The sequence below is a fragment of the Oxyura jamaicensis genome, chromosome 1 (assembly GCF_011077185.1).
Source record: "Oxyura jamaicensis isolate SHBP4307 breed ruddy duck chromosome 1, BPBGC_Ojam_1.0, whole genome shotgun sequence".
In the NCBI taxonomy this organism is placed as follows: Eukaryota; Metazoa; Chordata; class Aves; order Anseriformes; family Anatidae; genus Oxyura; species Oxyura jamaicensis.
In genome coordinates, this window is record NC_048893.1 from 180081372 (window position 1) to 180098977 (window position 17606).

At 37.9% G+C, this 17606-nt stretch overlaps 1 protein-coding gene across 4 annotated transcripts in view; it reads left to right on the forward strand.

The window, feature by feature from the left end:
- DCLK1 (doublecortin like kinase 1) overlaps nt 1-17606 on the forward strand; it is a 244283-nt gene that overhangs the window by 202182 nt on the left and 24495 nt on the right. For all 4 annotated transcript variants that reach the window (XM_035324385.1, XM_035324396.1, XM_035324376.1 and 1 more), the window contains 5 exons: nt 4775-4921; nt 9220-9353; nt 10049-10126; nt 10776-10872; nt 12639-12719. In XM_035324385.1, the coding sequence (XP_035180276.1) occupies nt 4775-4921; nt 9220-9353; nt 10049-10126; nt 10776-10872; nt 12639-12719 (537 nt within the window). The remainder of the gene's footprint in view (nt 1-4774; nt 4922-9219; nt 9354-10048; nt 10127-10775; nt 10873-12638; nt 12720-17606) is intronic.

The window sequence follows — 17606 nt, forward strand, 5'->3', positions numbered from 1 at the left end:
TATTTATTCCTTCATTGTAACTTCCAGATCTCATGCATTTATTTTGTTCTCTGGTGGAATTACATATTGAAAATGGATTATGAAACTCAGACCAGGTCATCTCTTGTCCCCATACTGTCAACAAGACAGTGTATGAAGTCTGAATTTAGCTCTCGGTTCTGGTACTAATACACAAGTATGTCATTCTACATAAAAGGTGGTAAAATTCTTCTGAGTAAATTATCCAAGTGAGGACAGAAAGTCACTGAGGACATTTTGTCCTCCATATTTATTTTTATAGAATACACCTGTTTTTCACATTCATTATGAAATTAGCAATTCTTCTTCCTTCCTCAGCTCTTCTGCAAAAATGAAATTCCAGCAGCCACCTCCTTGACCAGCAAGTTCTCCTGGGGCAGTCTCTCAGGTCTATACCTGGGAAATCCATTGATTTAAGTGTTTAAGGACAAATATTACAATAAGGAAACCTTTGCTGTGCAGCAGCATTTATGCACAGGCCTGTCCCTGGAAAGATCAGGTTATACCCTGAGATGGCAGCATTGCCTGTATAGGTTTGAGCTTGCCAGATGCCTACTTGGCTTGAGTGGTGCTGTGGAGCTTATGGTCCAGATAACCCTGCTGTCCACCACCTCCAAACCCTGAGCAAGCACACAGTGACATGCTGGTGGCAAGGAACTGACAAGTTATGCGGCATCCCCATTTAGTCTCTGATGGAGAAGTTAAATCCTAAGGAAAAACAAACAAACAAAAAAAACTATTCCACTCTGTAGCCAATCCCAGAAGAATATTCCCACCTTCTTCATAGTCACAGCCCTCTCATGGACTTGTGAGTGCAATGTGAAAAAGCACAGCTTTACATCAGATACCATTAACCATCTAACACTATTTTAATCATAATTATTGCTCTTTTATGTGGTAAATGAGCTCGCTGAGATACATGCTACTGTAGGCTTTCTGCAGTGCCCATGATAGCTTGTTAAAGGTACCTCAAGTACTCTTGCACAACATTGTAATCTAGCGTAGCCACCGCTTCAGCCTCTATTGATCAATCCTTCATCTTGGCCCCATGAGGTGTGCTAAGAAGTAAAAGCTGTGCCTTGTCTAACATGCCAAGACTTACGCACATAGCTGTTTTTATGGGTGCAACCTGCTGTGCTATTCATGCTTGAAAAATGTTCAAACTGTAGTCTCCAGTGAATTTTTAATCAAAGTCCTACTCGGCTAAATAAGAGAGGAGGAGACCAGAAACTCTTGCAAAATAACTAGCCTAAAAGATTTATATAAAGAAAACCATTCATCAATTTCTGGAAAAATCTGTTTTCTTGCACTCTTTCTTCTTTACTCTTCGGGGTTGCTGAAAATAGTGTGATATTTATGGCTTTAGTTATGCAATAGAAGGGCTTTGTAGACATCTTTATAGTTCAGATATCCTAGAGAGCACTGTTCTTATGTTCTATACTTCTGTGCTGAATAATAGAAGAACTTTGGAGGAAGTATCCTGGTCCTGGGAAGTTAACTTTGTTTCTGTGAAGCAAACATCTATTGCTTAATATTTGAATGGGGGAAGGAAAAATAATAAAAAATAAAAACTTGTTAGGCTCTGTGGGCACCAGGGATGGTATTTCTGGAAAGACATTAATTGTTAATTCACCAGTTGCTGACTGTTACCATTTCATAGTATGCACTGTTAGAATTGATTAACCATCTGTTATTGACTGACTTCTGAAGACCTGAGTTTAAATCAAACTCACAGACGGGAAAGAAATTCAAGGAGAAAAGGCTTGATACTGCAGAGCACGGTTTCAGTTAATACCACCCTGCATTAATTGGCAGTAACATGCTTGACATAAGTGGCTGCTGCAAATACTGCCCTCACCTCATGGCAGATAGACCATTCATTGCTTTGTAAAGTGTAAGAAAAAGCACTTCATAAATACAAATATAAACACATTGCAAGTGGTGCTTGTAAAAGGAAGCAAGGACCTGGCTTCTGGCACGTTGCCTTTTTACACAGCGAAACAAAATTGTTATTCAAACCTAACAGGAGTTTGGCCAATTTAACAGGCAAGATTTATTACAGAGTTTCTTTTACTGCTCCAGGATATGATTTCACTTTTGCAGAAGAAAAGAGAGATTATATCATTTACATAACAAGGTAATAAATAAATAATTGGTTACTGTACTTCCAAGTATACTTCTTCATGTGCACAGATGATAAAAACTGCATTCAGGTGTTGCTGGTCTGATTTCACTCCCAAACAGGGGATTTAAGGCTGAAATGTCATCCTGAACTCACCCCTTGTGCCTGAATAAATGATAGAGACCCGCTGTGTGAATCAGCTAAGCAGAACCTCGAAGGGTAAAGTGCTCTTCAGGGACGGGGAAGTCTGAAAACCATTCTGTCTGATATAGCTCTCAGCTGTATTAACTCTTTCGAGGATATCACCTCTCTTTTGGCTGCAGAGTCTCACAGACTGAATATATGCTCTCTTGTCTTACCAAACTACCTGATGAGAAATTTTACCAAGTAGACAACTTACCTGGAGAAAATAATTCTGCTTCAAATTGACTTGGTGGTCTATTAACGTATTCTATGTCCTCTGTCCTCTCTGGAGTTTAGGTTCCCCTTGCACATGAACGTTTGTTCTTTTTCTTCTGACTTCATGCTGAAGTTTCCCCTTTTTTATTTAAAGTTCAGCTTCTTTACCTCTCGTCCGTCACATCTCAGCTCAGATTGTTTTCTTTGTTTTGAGGCAGATCCTTTGCTGATGTTATGGACACTTCTCTGGAGCATCTGGAGTATATTAGATAAAACCAAAGATCTGTCTAATCCACTACCTCATGTTAAAAAGCAGCTGGTATAGGGGCTTCACGGGAAGGAGCTTAGGGAAGACAGATTATTTATCCCACATATTTTGCCACATGCTGATATCTAATACTTAGGGATCAGGTAATGCCATGAAGTACATGATATTGTACTTTTGCCAAATATTTGGCTTTTCTCTGTAATCCTCTATCTGGTTTAGCTTGGCCTTTTCTTCCTCCTTTTCCTTGACACTGTGTTCCTTGACATATCTTGATCAGTCACCAGCCAGAGCAAGAGGTTCTGATGTGGTCCAGATTTGACATCGATTGGCTGTAAGCAGTTTCCAAAGCTGGAGTTCTGCATCTACAGTGGGAATAAACCTGCACAGGCAGACTTCAGCTGCATCTCAACAATGCTGTTTTTTAAATACTTTTGAGTATGTTTTGTTTTATTTTGAAGTAGTGTCTGTTTTCTCAGCCTTTGGTGGTTGCCATTTCCTACTATTTTCTAAATAGACATGATTTCTGGAAAAAATCTTTTTTTGTTTATCCCCTCTCCTTCTTTCTCTGAGTGAAAACTGTGTTTATTACCCTGCAGCAGAGCCTTAAAAACAAACAAACAAAAAAAAAAAAACACCAAATAACTTAAGGCTATTGATAAAATCATGAGAGTTAGCAAAATTGGGACTCCTCTGTTGCCTTCAGAAAAATACCTACTTTTTCTTTAACCAACAGTTAAAGAAACCAGCAGTTTCCTGTGATGTATTCTTTATCCCGATGTGACTGCAGCAGTTTTTTTTTTGTGTTGCTTTTGCAAAATTATCCTTTCCTTATTCTTTTTGGTGGTAGTGGTCCATGTCTCCTTTGTGGTACTGCTTTGGTTTTGAGCAAAGGCAAAGTAAGTAGTGTCTCTTAATAAGTGCTTGTTTTTCATCTGTTCTTTCCTCTGTTCTGTTTTTCCTCTGTTCTGTCTCGATTCCTTCTTAATCACTACTTTAAAATTTTTTTAAAAAGTCTTTCTCCAAACACGTACATGTTCTTCCCACTTGCCAGCTCAGCTGTGGACATACAACCTGAACGTGATGGCTGCTCCGGTCCTGTTGAAGGAAGATCATTTAATCTTTAAGGACTTCCACTTATTCCTTCATTTCTTCTTTTTTTTCTCTTGTTGTTCTTTCACTGGCAGTAGCTATCAACTGAATTAGACAGCATGATGACCTGCAAATGGCAAATTGCATCTGTTTTTGTAGCTAAGTTGAAATAGTAATGTTAATTTTAAAGTGTCTGCCAGTAGGATTTTGAAATATATATATGAGAGAGTATTAGCTTCAGTATTACCCTGGCTTATGTGCTTCAGTATTAGCTGCAAGAAGAGCATCTTACTACCAGAAATGTCACATCTTGTGCAGAGAAAATGCTTTCTAAAATCTAAATATTCAAAGTTTTATGATATGGAAGCAGTCTTTTAAAATAGGCTAGCAGTAATGACAGGTAGCTGTTTTGAGTTTTATTCAGAATTTCTTCATCTTTCTGGTATTTGGTCAGCCTTTAGACAAATACTTGATGTCAGCCTGTTTGTAATTATAATAGAGCAGCAAGGGTTGGTACGCAGAACCATGACAGGCAAGTATGTAAGCATGCCAGAAATTTGCAACAGGGGCTCTGAACACGCAGGTTGGCAAGTGCTGGACATATTACAAAAGCAGCAGCAGGTGGGAATGGTTTGCAGAGGAGACTCCAGCCTCCTGGCTGACCAACTAAGCCAAGACAAATGGTACTGACTTAGTGATATGTTCAGCTGCCATCATGGGGGGTGTAATTGCCCAAACATTATAGTAGTTTTCTGCACGGAAACTACTGGTCCTCCTGCCTCGTTCACCTCCATAAATTATGCTCATTGATGTTCCCTAAAATTTTTCAGTCACTTCACAAGTAATGTTACTTATATGCCGTGGTCATTTTGCTCCAGGGAGGAGATCTGTTTGATGCTATTACTTCCACCAACAAATACACAGAGCGGGATGCCAGTGGGATGCTTTATAATCTGGCCAGTGCCATCAAATACCTTCACAGCCTGAACATTGTCCACAGAGATATCAAGCCAGAGAATCTCCTGGTAAGTGAAAATTCAGCTTCCAGTGTTGATAACTTGGGTGTGTGTGAGAGAAAGTCTGTGCTTCTCCCTCCTTACAGACACACCCCAAGTTTTTTCAGTCTTTTAAGTCATTTAGTTTTAATCTTAGCATTGTGAAGCTCTCCTAAGATGAATAGCTATTATGAAGAAGGCAGTAACATCAGCTGATATGTCTAGACTATTCATCAGGATGCAGCGACAGAATTGTTCCAGTGATCACTAGAAGTGACCTTTTAGTGAGCTACAGTGTAATTTCAAACTTCTCATAAATACAAAGGTATTGTGTCCTCAATAGACGACTCCATATTGCAGCTGCTTATGCAATTAGCAGCAGTTTAGTTTTACAAAAGTCGTATAAATGTTGCGTCCAAGTCATGTAGCATGTCAGAGCAGAGCCAGCAAGAGACTTCCGAGTCCTTCACTCCCTGCTGGGCATCATAAATAATCCTACAGAACTTTTTTATTAAGACACTTTCCTAAACAAACATCCTAAATTTTCCTTTTCATGATTGAATGTATATGAACACTATCCACTGAAGACAGAGAAAAAAAAGTATGCTGACAATTAGTCCTTCTGGGGATTTTGTGCTCTTAAATGCAGCAGTTGTGTTCTCCCAGCTGATTTAATTTCATTTCTTCTGATAAATTAATTTATCCTGATTATTTCACTGTTCTCTGAGTTTTCCCAGATTTGCTGACATGTTCCAGTATGAAGATGTCCCAGTCTTCCATACATTCTGCAACCATAAAACAATGTTCAAGATATCTAGAATATCAGTTCTCTCATCTGTGTGCTGTCTGCCATGTATTTAATACTGCTTGACACTGAAGAGGTTTTATGGGAAAGTTGACTCGAGTTGATCTTGCCAAACTTCCAGGGAACAGTAGTTTTAGCATTGAGTTTTGTCTAGTGGTAGATGCCTTAATAGTTCTGGGTGATGAAGTAGCCTGGACTAATTTTCCAGAAACTGCTAAAAATATGTTGGGTAGAGGTTTAATTAGAAACCAATGATTGATATTTCTTCAGCAGCTCTTGGTGTTTGTAAGTAGCGGCATGCAGAAGCGACAGCAATCACATGTCAGGATTCACTTTGATTTGGGATGTACAGTATTGTCTTGGTCTGGGGAAAGGCTTGGCCAGCTTTTGACTTGAGATGTATCTGAATGCCTGGCATCAGTAGGATGAAGCTTTTGAGGGAAGAGAGGAAAGTTATCAGGAGGTGAGGGCAACTGGGAGAGGATTAAATCTGGCTGCCCAGCCATCTCTGGTAATACCCACTACCAGATTTCCTTTTGCATTGAAGACAAATTGTTTCTGAGTGATTTTTTTCAGTGTCATATGTATATAGAGGTCATACATTGCTATTGATACTGAGCTGTGAGTATACAGCACCTCACTTCTTGCAGCAACATAACACTCCAAAGCCAGTGTTTGACTAACAAATTATATTCTTTCTCTAAGATTTATCAGATCTTTGAAATAAATGGACATTGTCTTAGAAGAGAGCTTTTGAACCTATCTTACATGGGTTCTGACCCTATCTATGGTGTTAACTGTTCATGGCTTTAGTTACCTCCTAGGTTCTACTTTGATAGTTCTTTATATCATGAGATTGCAATTAAGGTTATTTTCTTGGCGTTTATAAAACACTTATAAGCCCTCCTAACAGTCAAATATCCTCAATTTTAGGGTATGCTGAATCCCTGAGCTTTTTTTTATCAACATTCACATTTTTTGTTCTCTAGAGAGGGTATTCCATGTTTTAATTGGAACGTTTTTCATAATTGCTGCTATTTAGCACGTTTATTTTGTCAAGTCATGGGATGTCTTTATAGCCATATAATAAACCCTAGAGAACAACTTCTCTGACTGTTGCCATCTGCAGTGATCACAAGAGCAGCTTAGAAAATACTGACAGTCTTTATAGTAATAGGATACATATGGTGGCACACAATTATGTGTGGCTGCATTCAATTAGTGTTGTACAATTACACAGTTTTACTGCTTAGTTAAAACAGTGAAAGCACTACATAGTGGGTAATTTGCACTAATCCCCATTTCTTTAATTGCCCTTCCGTATTTAAATGCAGTAGAACATACATAGCATTTGTTCTGAATAACACGAGCATTAAATTATCTTTCACATTCCTTGACTGGCAAGTAATATACCACAGCTTCACATTGGGCTCCTTTTTATATGGAGTTATAACAGGGTGAGGAAAAGTTACTTTCTTCAATTTTACAAGTCAACTAAAGTAGTTTTTCAAGGCAAGTAATCCCTGGAAACAGATGGGGCAAAATTCAAGAAAATCCACAACTACCAAACCTTTTGCATTGGTAAATATTGCCAAACAACCCTTTTCAATAAACAATTTTTAGCATATATGAGTCATAAAAGGTGTGGTCTGTTAATGGAGGAAACCTATAAACAATCACTAGGTCAACACAACTCAGAGATATAAAAGATAACTGCATGAAATAGAATAAAATGCTAATTAGGCTGGATTCAGCTCTTGATGTCTAAATGAACACTTTACATTTTTCAGCAAGTGAATATTTAAAGCTGTAGTCTCTAGCCTTTAATTAAAACTGTTGTTGAAATTAGATTTATTACTGCCATTTCAGAGAGCACTTTCTTTAGTTTCAGGAACCAGATGTATTTAACAATCTGTGTTTTTAATAAAACCGTAATTGCTTTTTTTTCCAGTGGTATTCTATAAGCCTATCTTTCTTGTGGCTTAGCAGCAGAGATATGTGAATCTCTATCAAATTGTTGGTCCTCTAAAGTCCAGTTGAATTGTTAGAAATAACATAAGGAAGGGAGAATAATTTTGTGTAATTTGAATGTCTGCTTATGACTGTATCACCTGGTAGTGGGGATTCAGGACAGAGAGGGGGTTCCTCTCTAGATGTGACTAGCATTAAAAAAGGACAAGCTTGGGTGCTGGCTTTTGGGTTTGTCAGGTTTTTGTTTTGGTTTGCTTTGGTTTTGGTATAATATAACTAACTTTTATGAGCAGATCTGTAGCAAAGAAAGACTTCAGAGCCTCATTTTTGCGCCAAGTGAATTGTTCAAGGGTCCATTGTAGAAATCATGGCATTTGAAAAGCAAACAAACAAACAAAAACAAACAAAAAAACACAACAGGATTTTGCTCTGCAAGAAGTTGTAAATAAGTCTGATTTCTGATGTAGTACTAGCTGTTCAAAATGGGCATTAGGGGTGATTTTTGTTTTGATTGTGAATTATGATACCTTCTCATTTTTGTCAGGCATTGCTGTTAATTGTTTTCATGGTATTACTGTTGGTAAGCCAGACTGCAGGGAGCTATGATTTGGATTGCAAAATAATAATGCGATAAATATATATACTTTAAGAAGCCCTTCTGTTGACTTTTTCCAGTTTCAAAGTGTTATGGTAAATAGCATTAAATTTCATCATAAACATTCAAAAAGGGAAGCAAGAACCCAAACTAATAGCTGGATTAAAGAAAGATCCATAGTGTAATGCTTAATTTAGATTGGAATTGTTCTTTTGTAGTGAGCCAGTTTTTAAAATTGTGTATTTCTTACTGGGACTGGGACTAAATCTCCCTTCACAAACATAAAAAAATAAATACAGAAATTAATCACACTGCTGTATAGACAGCATTTTAAGAGAGGAATTTCAAGTGTACTCATTAACAGCCTAGACTGTGTACATTGATGATGATGGGAACTTACCACTAAGATACTGATGTATAACAATCATGCAAGGAGGGGACTGTTTCTAGGTGAAGTAGTCCACCTACGTTTATATCTTGCAGCTTCAGTACACAGATAACATCTATTGTTGCTATCAGTGCAGTCACCGTTGTGTTTTCTAAGAATATGAAATCCCTGTGCAAGTTGTGGAAGTTCTGTGGAACTAAGTTCTGCAGAAGTAAAATTTAAAAACTCAAAAACCTGACACTGTGAACTGGCTGTCAGTGGGGAGTTAACCTGGGAACATCACTGCTGGAAGGTCAGACCTTTGCTTTTGGGCTTTAGCTTCTAGCAAGAAGAAATGCATCCCTTGTTGGCCAGGTAGCAAAATAAGTCTTCCCAAATACTCCAAGTGCCTTCAAGGGAAGTTGTCCTATTTGTCTAAATTCTCAAAGCATGCAGGGAAGTAAGGTATGTTGTATGCAAAGAAGATAAAGAAGACTAAATCAGAAGGACCATTTCAGGCAGTTAGTAAATGATATAGTACTTCCCTTGATAGAACTTTTGTAAACCTTTGATTTTTATTCTTGATTTAGGTTTATGAACACCAAGACGGAAGCAAGTCTCTGAAGTTAGGAGACTTTGGCCTAGCAACCATTGTGGATGGACCTCTCTACACTGTTTGTGGGACCCCAACATATGTAGCTCCAGAAATCATTGCTGAAACTGGGTAAATCACTTCTAGTGATGAATCTTTGATATCTTCACAGTGGAAAATGTTCTTGCCATTGTGCCAGATACAAGTTCTTGTAGTTAGGATTGTTATGCTGCTTTTGCTTGGCTATGACATAGAATCATGGCACAGAACACTTTAGTTGGAAAAGACCTCTGGAGGCTATCATACCCAAACCAGCTCAAAGCATTGCTGAATTTGGAGATAGCGCAGGTTGCTCTGTCAGTTAGCCTCAAACTTCTTGCTTTTCCACTAAATTACTAACTATCCATTTGCATATACAATAAAAGTAATTCTTACACTGACCCCAGAGACTGCTAAGTACCATTTACTTAGTTTTATTTAATTATCAAACGCTGTCCTTTTGATTTGTTCCATGAAGTAAATATCTGCCAGTTTGAGCAACCTGTGGTCAGTTTTGCAGGCGTACTGTTGGTGAAGGTCACTATCTAGCTCAACAATACAGAACAATGTCTTTGGACATTCATACATTCTGATCTGATGTAGTTTTAAGATGTAAATCTAAAAAAATGTATGAAAGCAGAATTAGAGTAGGTAGGAAGATAGGACATAGAAAAATTTCTATTTAGAATACATAATAAGTTTTTAATAATTTTGAAAATGTTTCCCCTGTTCCTGTGCTGTAGTTCTTAGAAATCAGATTTCTCTAATCATCTCTCTCACACTTCTAGATACGGCTTGAAGGTGGACATCTGGGCAGCGGGCGTGATTACTTACATCCTGCTCTGTGGTTTTCCTCCATTCCGTGGGTATGGACCTGTCTATTCAACCATCCTTGTTTTGTTAATTGGTTCTTGTGCTGCTTTTGCATTAAGCACAACTGGAAAAAGTTCTCTGCTTGTAGGGTTTGTTTTTTCCCATGATTTGTATAGTAATTTACACAAATCCCATAAATGTCTGTGATTTTACTGTAAAGTCTCTGTCTCATGTTTGTTTATTTTAGTTTAAACTTCATTGCATTACAAAACAAGATCCTTCATTATGGGTTCTGGGTGCCTTTGCCTGATGTTTAAAATACACAGTAAAATAAACATCTTCTTTCGTGGACCAAATAGAACATATTTTGTGGTTGGTAAAAAGTAAATACAGTGTAAGCCACTTCATAAGGGTATGTCAGATCTTTACTCGCCCTCAAAGCAATTGAGAAGTGTTTGACAGTCCTAAAGACAAGCAGGTTACCTCAGAAAGAAGATACGAAATGCACTTTGTGTTATGACCTCAGCATTCACACCTGTGGTTGCATGCTTGAGGAGAATAAACAGTTTCCAAATGCATACTCCAATTAAAAGCAATTTCAAGAAGCTTTTTAAAACCAGCTCTGGAAATAATGTCTCTGTGGATTTTGTTGTCTTTTTTTTTTTTTTTTTTTTTTTTGGTTGGTTGGTTTTTACCTTACAGAAGTGGAGATGACCAGGAGGTGCTTTTTGATCAGATTTTGATGGGACAGGTGGATTTTCCATCTCCATACTGGGACAATGTTTCTGACTCTGCAAAGGTGAGTTAATACAGTTGATGACACTTCTCCAGTAATATTCCCAGTGCCTGAGATAATCACTGTTACCCTTTCACAGATCTGCATTTGACATCTCATACATCCCTGCTGCACCTGTAAATTCCCATGGGTTATCAAGTAAACTGTTGTTTGATCACTGTCTGTTAGGTTCCAGGCAGTTCTGAAATGGACCCCATCTCTATATGATGTCTCGTACAACAGAGACACCCAGCAGACTTTACTGACCAAGAAAAATGTTGAGTATCTCTGCTTGATCTACCCTTCTTAGCTTGAGAGCTCCCTGGGACCGTGTTTTTTCTGTGTTTGCAATGGAGACTAGGTTTCAACCGGGAGTCTTTGAATATAATATAATAATGTTACAGGGAAGCTGTTTTCCCTTATTAATCTCATTAGACGATACATCTGCTGTTTCATTCTGTCAAAGAAACAGGCCTAACATTGCCTGTAACTCCTCATTGGTGTCAGTGTGGTATAAAATACAGACCTCTTTTGTCCACCAGTTCATGGGTTGTAGCCTCTTGGCACATGACAGGGAGGAGTTAGAGGTTTGGATGTACTAAAGCAGATGCAGCACTTTTCAGATCCAGATCCAGACGGAGTTACTTGTACTTGCAGAGTAGATCAAGTTTTTTAACTCTCATTAGTGTGCTGAAACAACAGCCTCCCTCACAAACTTTCTAGGGATCTGACATTCACTATAGTGATATACATATATAGAGACAGATAGTACATATGTGTATGTCAAAAAAAAAAAAACAAAACACAAACATACAGGGTATTCATTTGGTTAACAAGTAGTTAAGTGTTTAATTTCCCTGATATAGAAGAGTTCTGCCAGTTTACTTCTACAGTATGTAAGGCAAATCCAGACACAACTGTCTTCCTATTTCTTTCAGTGTGTGTTTAATCACAAAACATTTACTAAATTTGGAAGTGGATGTGAGATATGACAGTAGTGTTCTAAGTTCCGAGTCTCCCTTATTTGGTGCTGTTAACATCCTGCTTTTGCAGATATGTGGATGGTGATTAGGACCGGTGTTTTAGTTTGTTAAATAATGAGGTTAACAAATAAGATATGGGAGTCCTCTAATCCATATCATTATTTTGTAGCAGGCTTTATTGCATATCTGATCACAGAATCACAGAATGGTTTAGGTTGGATGGGACTGTTTGAGGTCATCTGGTCCAACCCCTCTGCTCAAGCAGAGCCACCTAGAGCAGGCTGCCCAGGACCATTTCCAAGACCATCAGTAATGAGAACTCTGCAGGTCCTTTCCTGTAAAACCCCTTCTTCCAAATTTTGTTTTGAAGCTTTAGACTACTCATTTAGCTTCTTCTCCATGTTAGTAAGAATTATTAACATTGGTGATATCTCTTTATTTACCATCACACTGCAATCCTATTTTCTGTGTATTCCACTTACTGATGAGATGTGTATTTATTTACATGATAGTTTAAAACAAGGTAATTGCATTGCTTTTCTCTTAAACAGTGGCAACAGAACTGTAACTCAGAACTGTCTTCTAGCTTTTCAAGGTACTGTTAGATAATGGTATAAAAGTTCAGCTTGAAGATCAGTTCATAGTTGTTCTCTTTTTTTTTTAATAATCTTAATTAATTTATGCAGCTGGTAGTTCATTCTGTCTTTGAGCATTCTTCTGTAATCAGCTGAAAAGCACTTTAGTAAATTAAATCTGTTGATTTGTTCTTCAAAACATTTAAGTTTGACCCAGTATTCCATTTCTCAGGAACTTATCACAATGATGCTTCAAGTAGATGTAGATCTGCGGTTCTCAGCCTTGCAAGTTCTTGAACATCCATGGGTTAATGTAAGTATTTTCAGGCTTGCAGATGCTGCTTCTAATTTGGCGTCTTTGAGCTCTTCTCTGTCACATCCTTTCTATGCCCTATTGGAGCCATCATGTTCTAAAAAATGCCACAAATTTAACTGGAAATAAGCTGGGTTACATGCTGTTTTAGTATATTGAGTGTACATTGGAGTATTTACTATTTTATGCATGCTCAGTTTCATTTTCTTTGAAATAATTTGTGCCAAGTTTTCAACATACCTCAACCACACTCGACAAATTTATACCTCTAACAATCAGCTTGTGATTTCAATGGCATGTTTTGCTCTCCTAAAATCAGATGGATTCAAAAATCCAACAGTTGTGATTAAAAGCTATTGAAATACAGTCCATGGTGTTAAGCCTACTTGATCCAGCATGAAACGGGGAAACCTGAAATATACATATATTTATTTGCAGCCATATCCATTTAATCTGAGTTACCATGAAATAGCTATTTATGCATTTTGGCTTATCTCTAAGTGACTGGACATTTGCCATAGCGTGGTAATCAGTGAGGTAGCATGTGGATACATCTGTCAGAGAATAAAGAGATTTGTCTCTGATTAATGTTGAGACAAGGACACTACTTAGTATTTGTCAATTATTTCGTATTTAATATTTCTTAAAATATTTGAATGACAAAAAGAAAAACTGGAGGAAGTCCAGATTCAAATTCAGAAAGGAAGATTGAGAAAAAAAAATACAACTGCAATCAGCAGAGAAAAAAAATCAAAGGAGAAAGAAATAGTATTTCATTTTCCTTGTTACAAGTTGGAATGTGCAGTCCTCACTAGAATGCTATTTTGTCCCTCAGTTAACAGATTCCCTGAGTTGCTGTATCCAAATAATTTTTCTCACTAGAACACTGCTCAAAAAAATCAAAGATGCAATAACCTCAACAGCTAATCTTTTTTTCTTTGGAAATGACCTTGATATTGCCTGGAATAGTGATGATCACTGAAGTGTTTACAAAGTACATGCTTTAGTCCTGGAGGCTACTTTACTTCCCAAACCATATTTTTAAATTATTTTTACTGTAAATGGTATTATCATGCAGAGCACTTTTGCTGTGTACACAGAGTACAAGGATCCAGGACAGTGTGTGATGAAAATCTTTTCATTTTTACATTGACATTCAAGAAGCTGAAATAATAATGTTTATTGGTGCCAGGTACTGTCCTTGGACAAAGTGTTCTGTCACAATTTATAATGACTTTTGGTAACTGAAGTGTCTGTCTCCATGGGGAAGAGACGGTGGGGATTTCTGGCATGTTGGTGAGGAGGAGATGGAGGAGACTGGTAAGAAGCAGTGGAGAGGGCAGGTCACCCGCTGTGTCAGTCTGCATACTTCTGCTGAGGCTATTGAAACCCCACTTGTTTATGCAACATAAGCATGTGGCTGCTAATCTTTTTTTTTTTTTTTTTTTTTTTTTTTTTTTTTTTTTGTGAAAAATGCATTGGTACCATCTGCTCCCCCCAGACACTTTTTATTTGTTTATTTAATTTTGCTTCAGTTACTCCACGGTGTGTCTTAGGAAGGTCTTTTAGCAAGATGCATTAAGAAGAGGTGCAGCAATTTGAGGCTGTGGTATGCAGGCAAAGTGACGGGGCGCTCCCTGCTCTTCCTGCAAAGGGGAACAGGGAAAGGAGTAGATGCCTGAAGCCTTCCAGCATTGCAGAGCTCCAGCAGTGAATTTTCTGGTTACTGAAGCACCCTCACAAATTCCTGGGTTTCTGTGCAATGAGTTACAATATGGATCCCTTTGCCAGCAGGTGTTGTGGAGGCCAAGTATAAATAGATTCAAAAGGGAGCTTGATACATTTTTGGAGGGTGATTTCACTGGCGCCTGTTAAATACTGTGGTCTGGATAAAACTTTTGGATCACAAAGTTCTTAAGTACTTGGTTGGCAGAAATTGGACGATGTACCAAGGAAAGTTTAATTTCTTCATGCCTTTGCTCCTTAAACATACTATCTCATGAACTGTGACTTTGACTCACTGTTGGAAACTGGGTGCTGAGTTTAATTCAGCTTTGGTCCGGCTCTGCTGTACTTCTTGTACTTTTATGCTGATTATAACTTTTTACCATCAAAACCTGTAGCAACTCTGTCCATCAATAACTGAAGCAAATATTCCATGAGAGTTCTGTAATTTCTTCTTTTCTGTCCAATTGCTACTCTTAGGAACTGAGACAAGTCAGTGTTTTGTCTTAAGCAATATGCTACCAATAGTTTGTAACACAGATCAAAACCTCTTTTGAATTCTCATATGTATCCTGCCGATATTTTTTCTGGAAGAAGGGCTCGCACTGGGACCAGTTCAGGAAAGTGCTTGAGCACATTCCAAAGGTCACTCCTATTTCAGGGATTCACACATGGAAATGCTTTCTGTTAGCCACAAAATTAACTAGATTGCACTAAATTCCTAGTTCACTTCAAGAGAAATAAGAACATGGCTGAGATGAAACAGGTGCTTAAGTATGAAAAGGGATACTTCCCTCGAGTGGGACTGAGGTGCACATGACAGATAACCTAGCAAGAAAAGGCTCCTTGTGTGTAGAGGCAGAATGACAGACTGGTGTCAACATCCGACCTCTCATTCCAGTACTCTCATCCCCAGCTTGACCAGTTGTCAGTACAGCCTCCCTGTACCTCATTCCCAATTTCAGAACAAAGAATTAATATGCTTGTCCCTGTTTACAAAATGTTCTGAGATATGTGTGTCCTGAGCTATTTTCTGCAACTTCCGTAAAATATTCTCCTTTGCAGAAGACAAATGGCACCTGGAGTTTTCATCTAACACTCCACTTTCCCAGCTAACCTGCTTAAATACCTCTCCATGGCATCAAATTCTGGGCTTTATTTTTCCTCTTTGTATTTTGGTTTTGGACCTATTCATATAATGGTAAACTTGAAGCTAAAACACTGGATAGGGCAGCTGGATTGAAAAGCAGGCGTGTGTTTTCTTTGACAATTTTAAGAAACATTTTCTCTCTTTGATCAGACCTTTGATAGAAGTATTCTAACTGCTTACACTGTATAAAACCATTTTGTAGATTGTAAATAACCATTCCACTTTATAGCTGCTTACTATATGATTACTTGGTAAATTGCTGAGATTCCTGGAATGTACTTTGACAGTTTCAATAGGAGCCAACCCTCATTTCAGTTTCAGTTTTTGCTATAAAAATAGCTGGAATCCTCTTGGAAACTGCAAAAACTTGTTATGGTCAGAGTCAGACCAGTAAAGCAGTTCCTATGTCAATAATATCCCAGCTGTTTTCAATTCAAAAAACAAAACCTGAAAAGATGTTGGCTACTTGCCACTGCCACAGATGGAGATCCTGAATTCTAAATGCAATTCAGCAGCAGTCCTTTGCCCCCTCCATTTAGTTTATTTAGATTTGTCTCTCACATGCAGTACACTTAGACCTGGAAACAAATCCATCAGTTTATACTTCCCCTATTGGGACCCCAGTTCCTTCTTTTACCTGCTCAAATTCTGTGCAAACCCAAAGAATTATAAGAGGGACTGTAAGCTTGAGGTCTGACATTTTAAATGTTGGTAATGTTATACTGCAGTATACTGTACATTAGTATACCTGCAGTATACTAATGGCAAGTTACGGGACAAGTCTACTCTGTTGTCTGAGTACTAAGGCGTTTTTTTTTTTTTTTTTTTTGTACATCATTGAGCAGTGAATGCTGAAAGGGACGGATTGCATTCTGTAAATCCTTCTCTGTTAAAATAATCAATATGAAATATGGTGTGCTGTTGCTGGAGGAAGATGGCACACTCTATCTTAAAAAGAATTAGGGAAACTGTAGCCTTTATGTACATCCTTAACCATGTCTGCCTTGGAGATTTGTGTGTAAAAGAAATGAATAACCAAGAACTAAATAGTAATAAACTTAACATTTGTAAGAAACCTAATTTAAAATGACATTTCTTATTCAGCAGCAGCTGTACTTTGGGTCACACCCTAGGACACTGCCCAAAGAAAAATCTCCTTGTAATCCTTAAAGGAAACAGCCAAAAAGCTTTTCCGGCACTTTTATTTGCTCTAATTTTCTGCTGGTATTTATATAATGACCTCTTCATCTGATGCATTCAGACCTGGGAAGTAAAACTCTTGTGACTGGCTTGTGAAGTGAATCTGAGTGCTTCAGGGCAGCAGGAGTCTGGGAATCCTGAACTTTGTTCAGTCTTTTTAACACTCATTTTTTATGTCTCCTGCCATATAGAACACTGTAGATATGAAAACAGGATTTGTTAATTACTCAAATGATGCCAAGATCCTCTACCACATTTATTTATTTATATGAATTCTTGCAAATAGAACATGAAAAGGGATTTTGTGGAGCCTGATGAAAAAATAATAATAATTGGAAGATCCCAGGCAGTTAACAGTGCCCACATGAGAACTTAAATTCTGGACCAGACTTTTGAAATTGTCAAAGAATTTTCTCTTCCCAGCTTCTGAAACATGCTCAGGAGAGCACTTCTTTCAGAGCGTCAGCAGTCAGCATTCTCAGAAATTCATAACCTTTTGAAGTTTCCAGAATTGAGCACCAAAAATCACAAGTCATCTTTAAAAGATTTTGTCCAGACTGCTACAGCTAAAATGAAATTCTGTGGCCATAACCCACTGCAAGAAGTAGTTCATATTCCTAGAGGTTAACATAGGGGGAAAACAATTCTAACCTCTTTGAGGGCTGGCATCCTTCCCATCACAGCAACCTGATGAAATTCTAGTCAGGAATATTTAGCCTGTTTTCCAAGTCTACAACTTACCCTGCTGATTCTGCTGAATCTGGCGTGATGGTGTTTTTTTTTTTTTTTTTTTTTTTTTTTTTTTTTTTTTT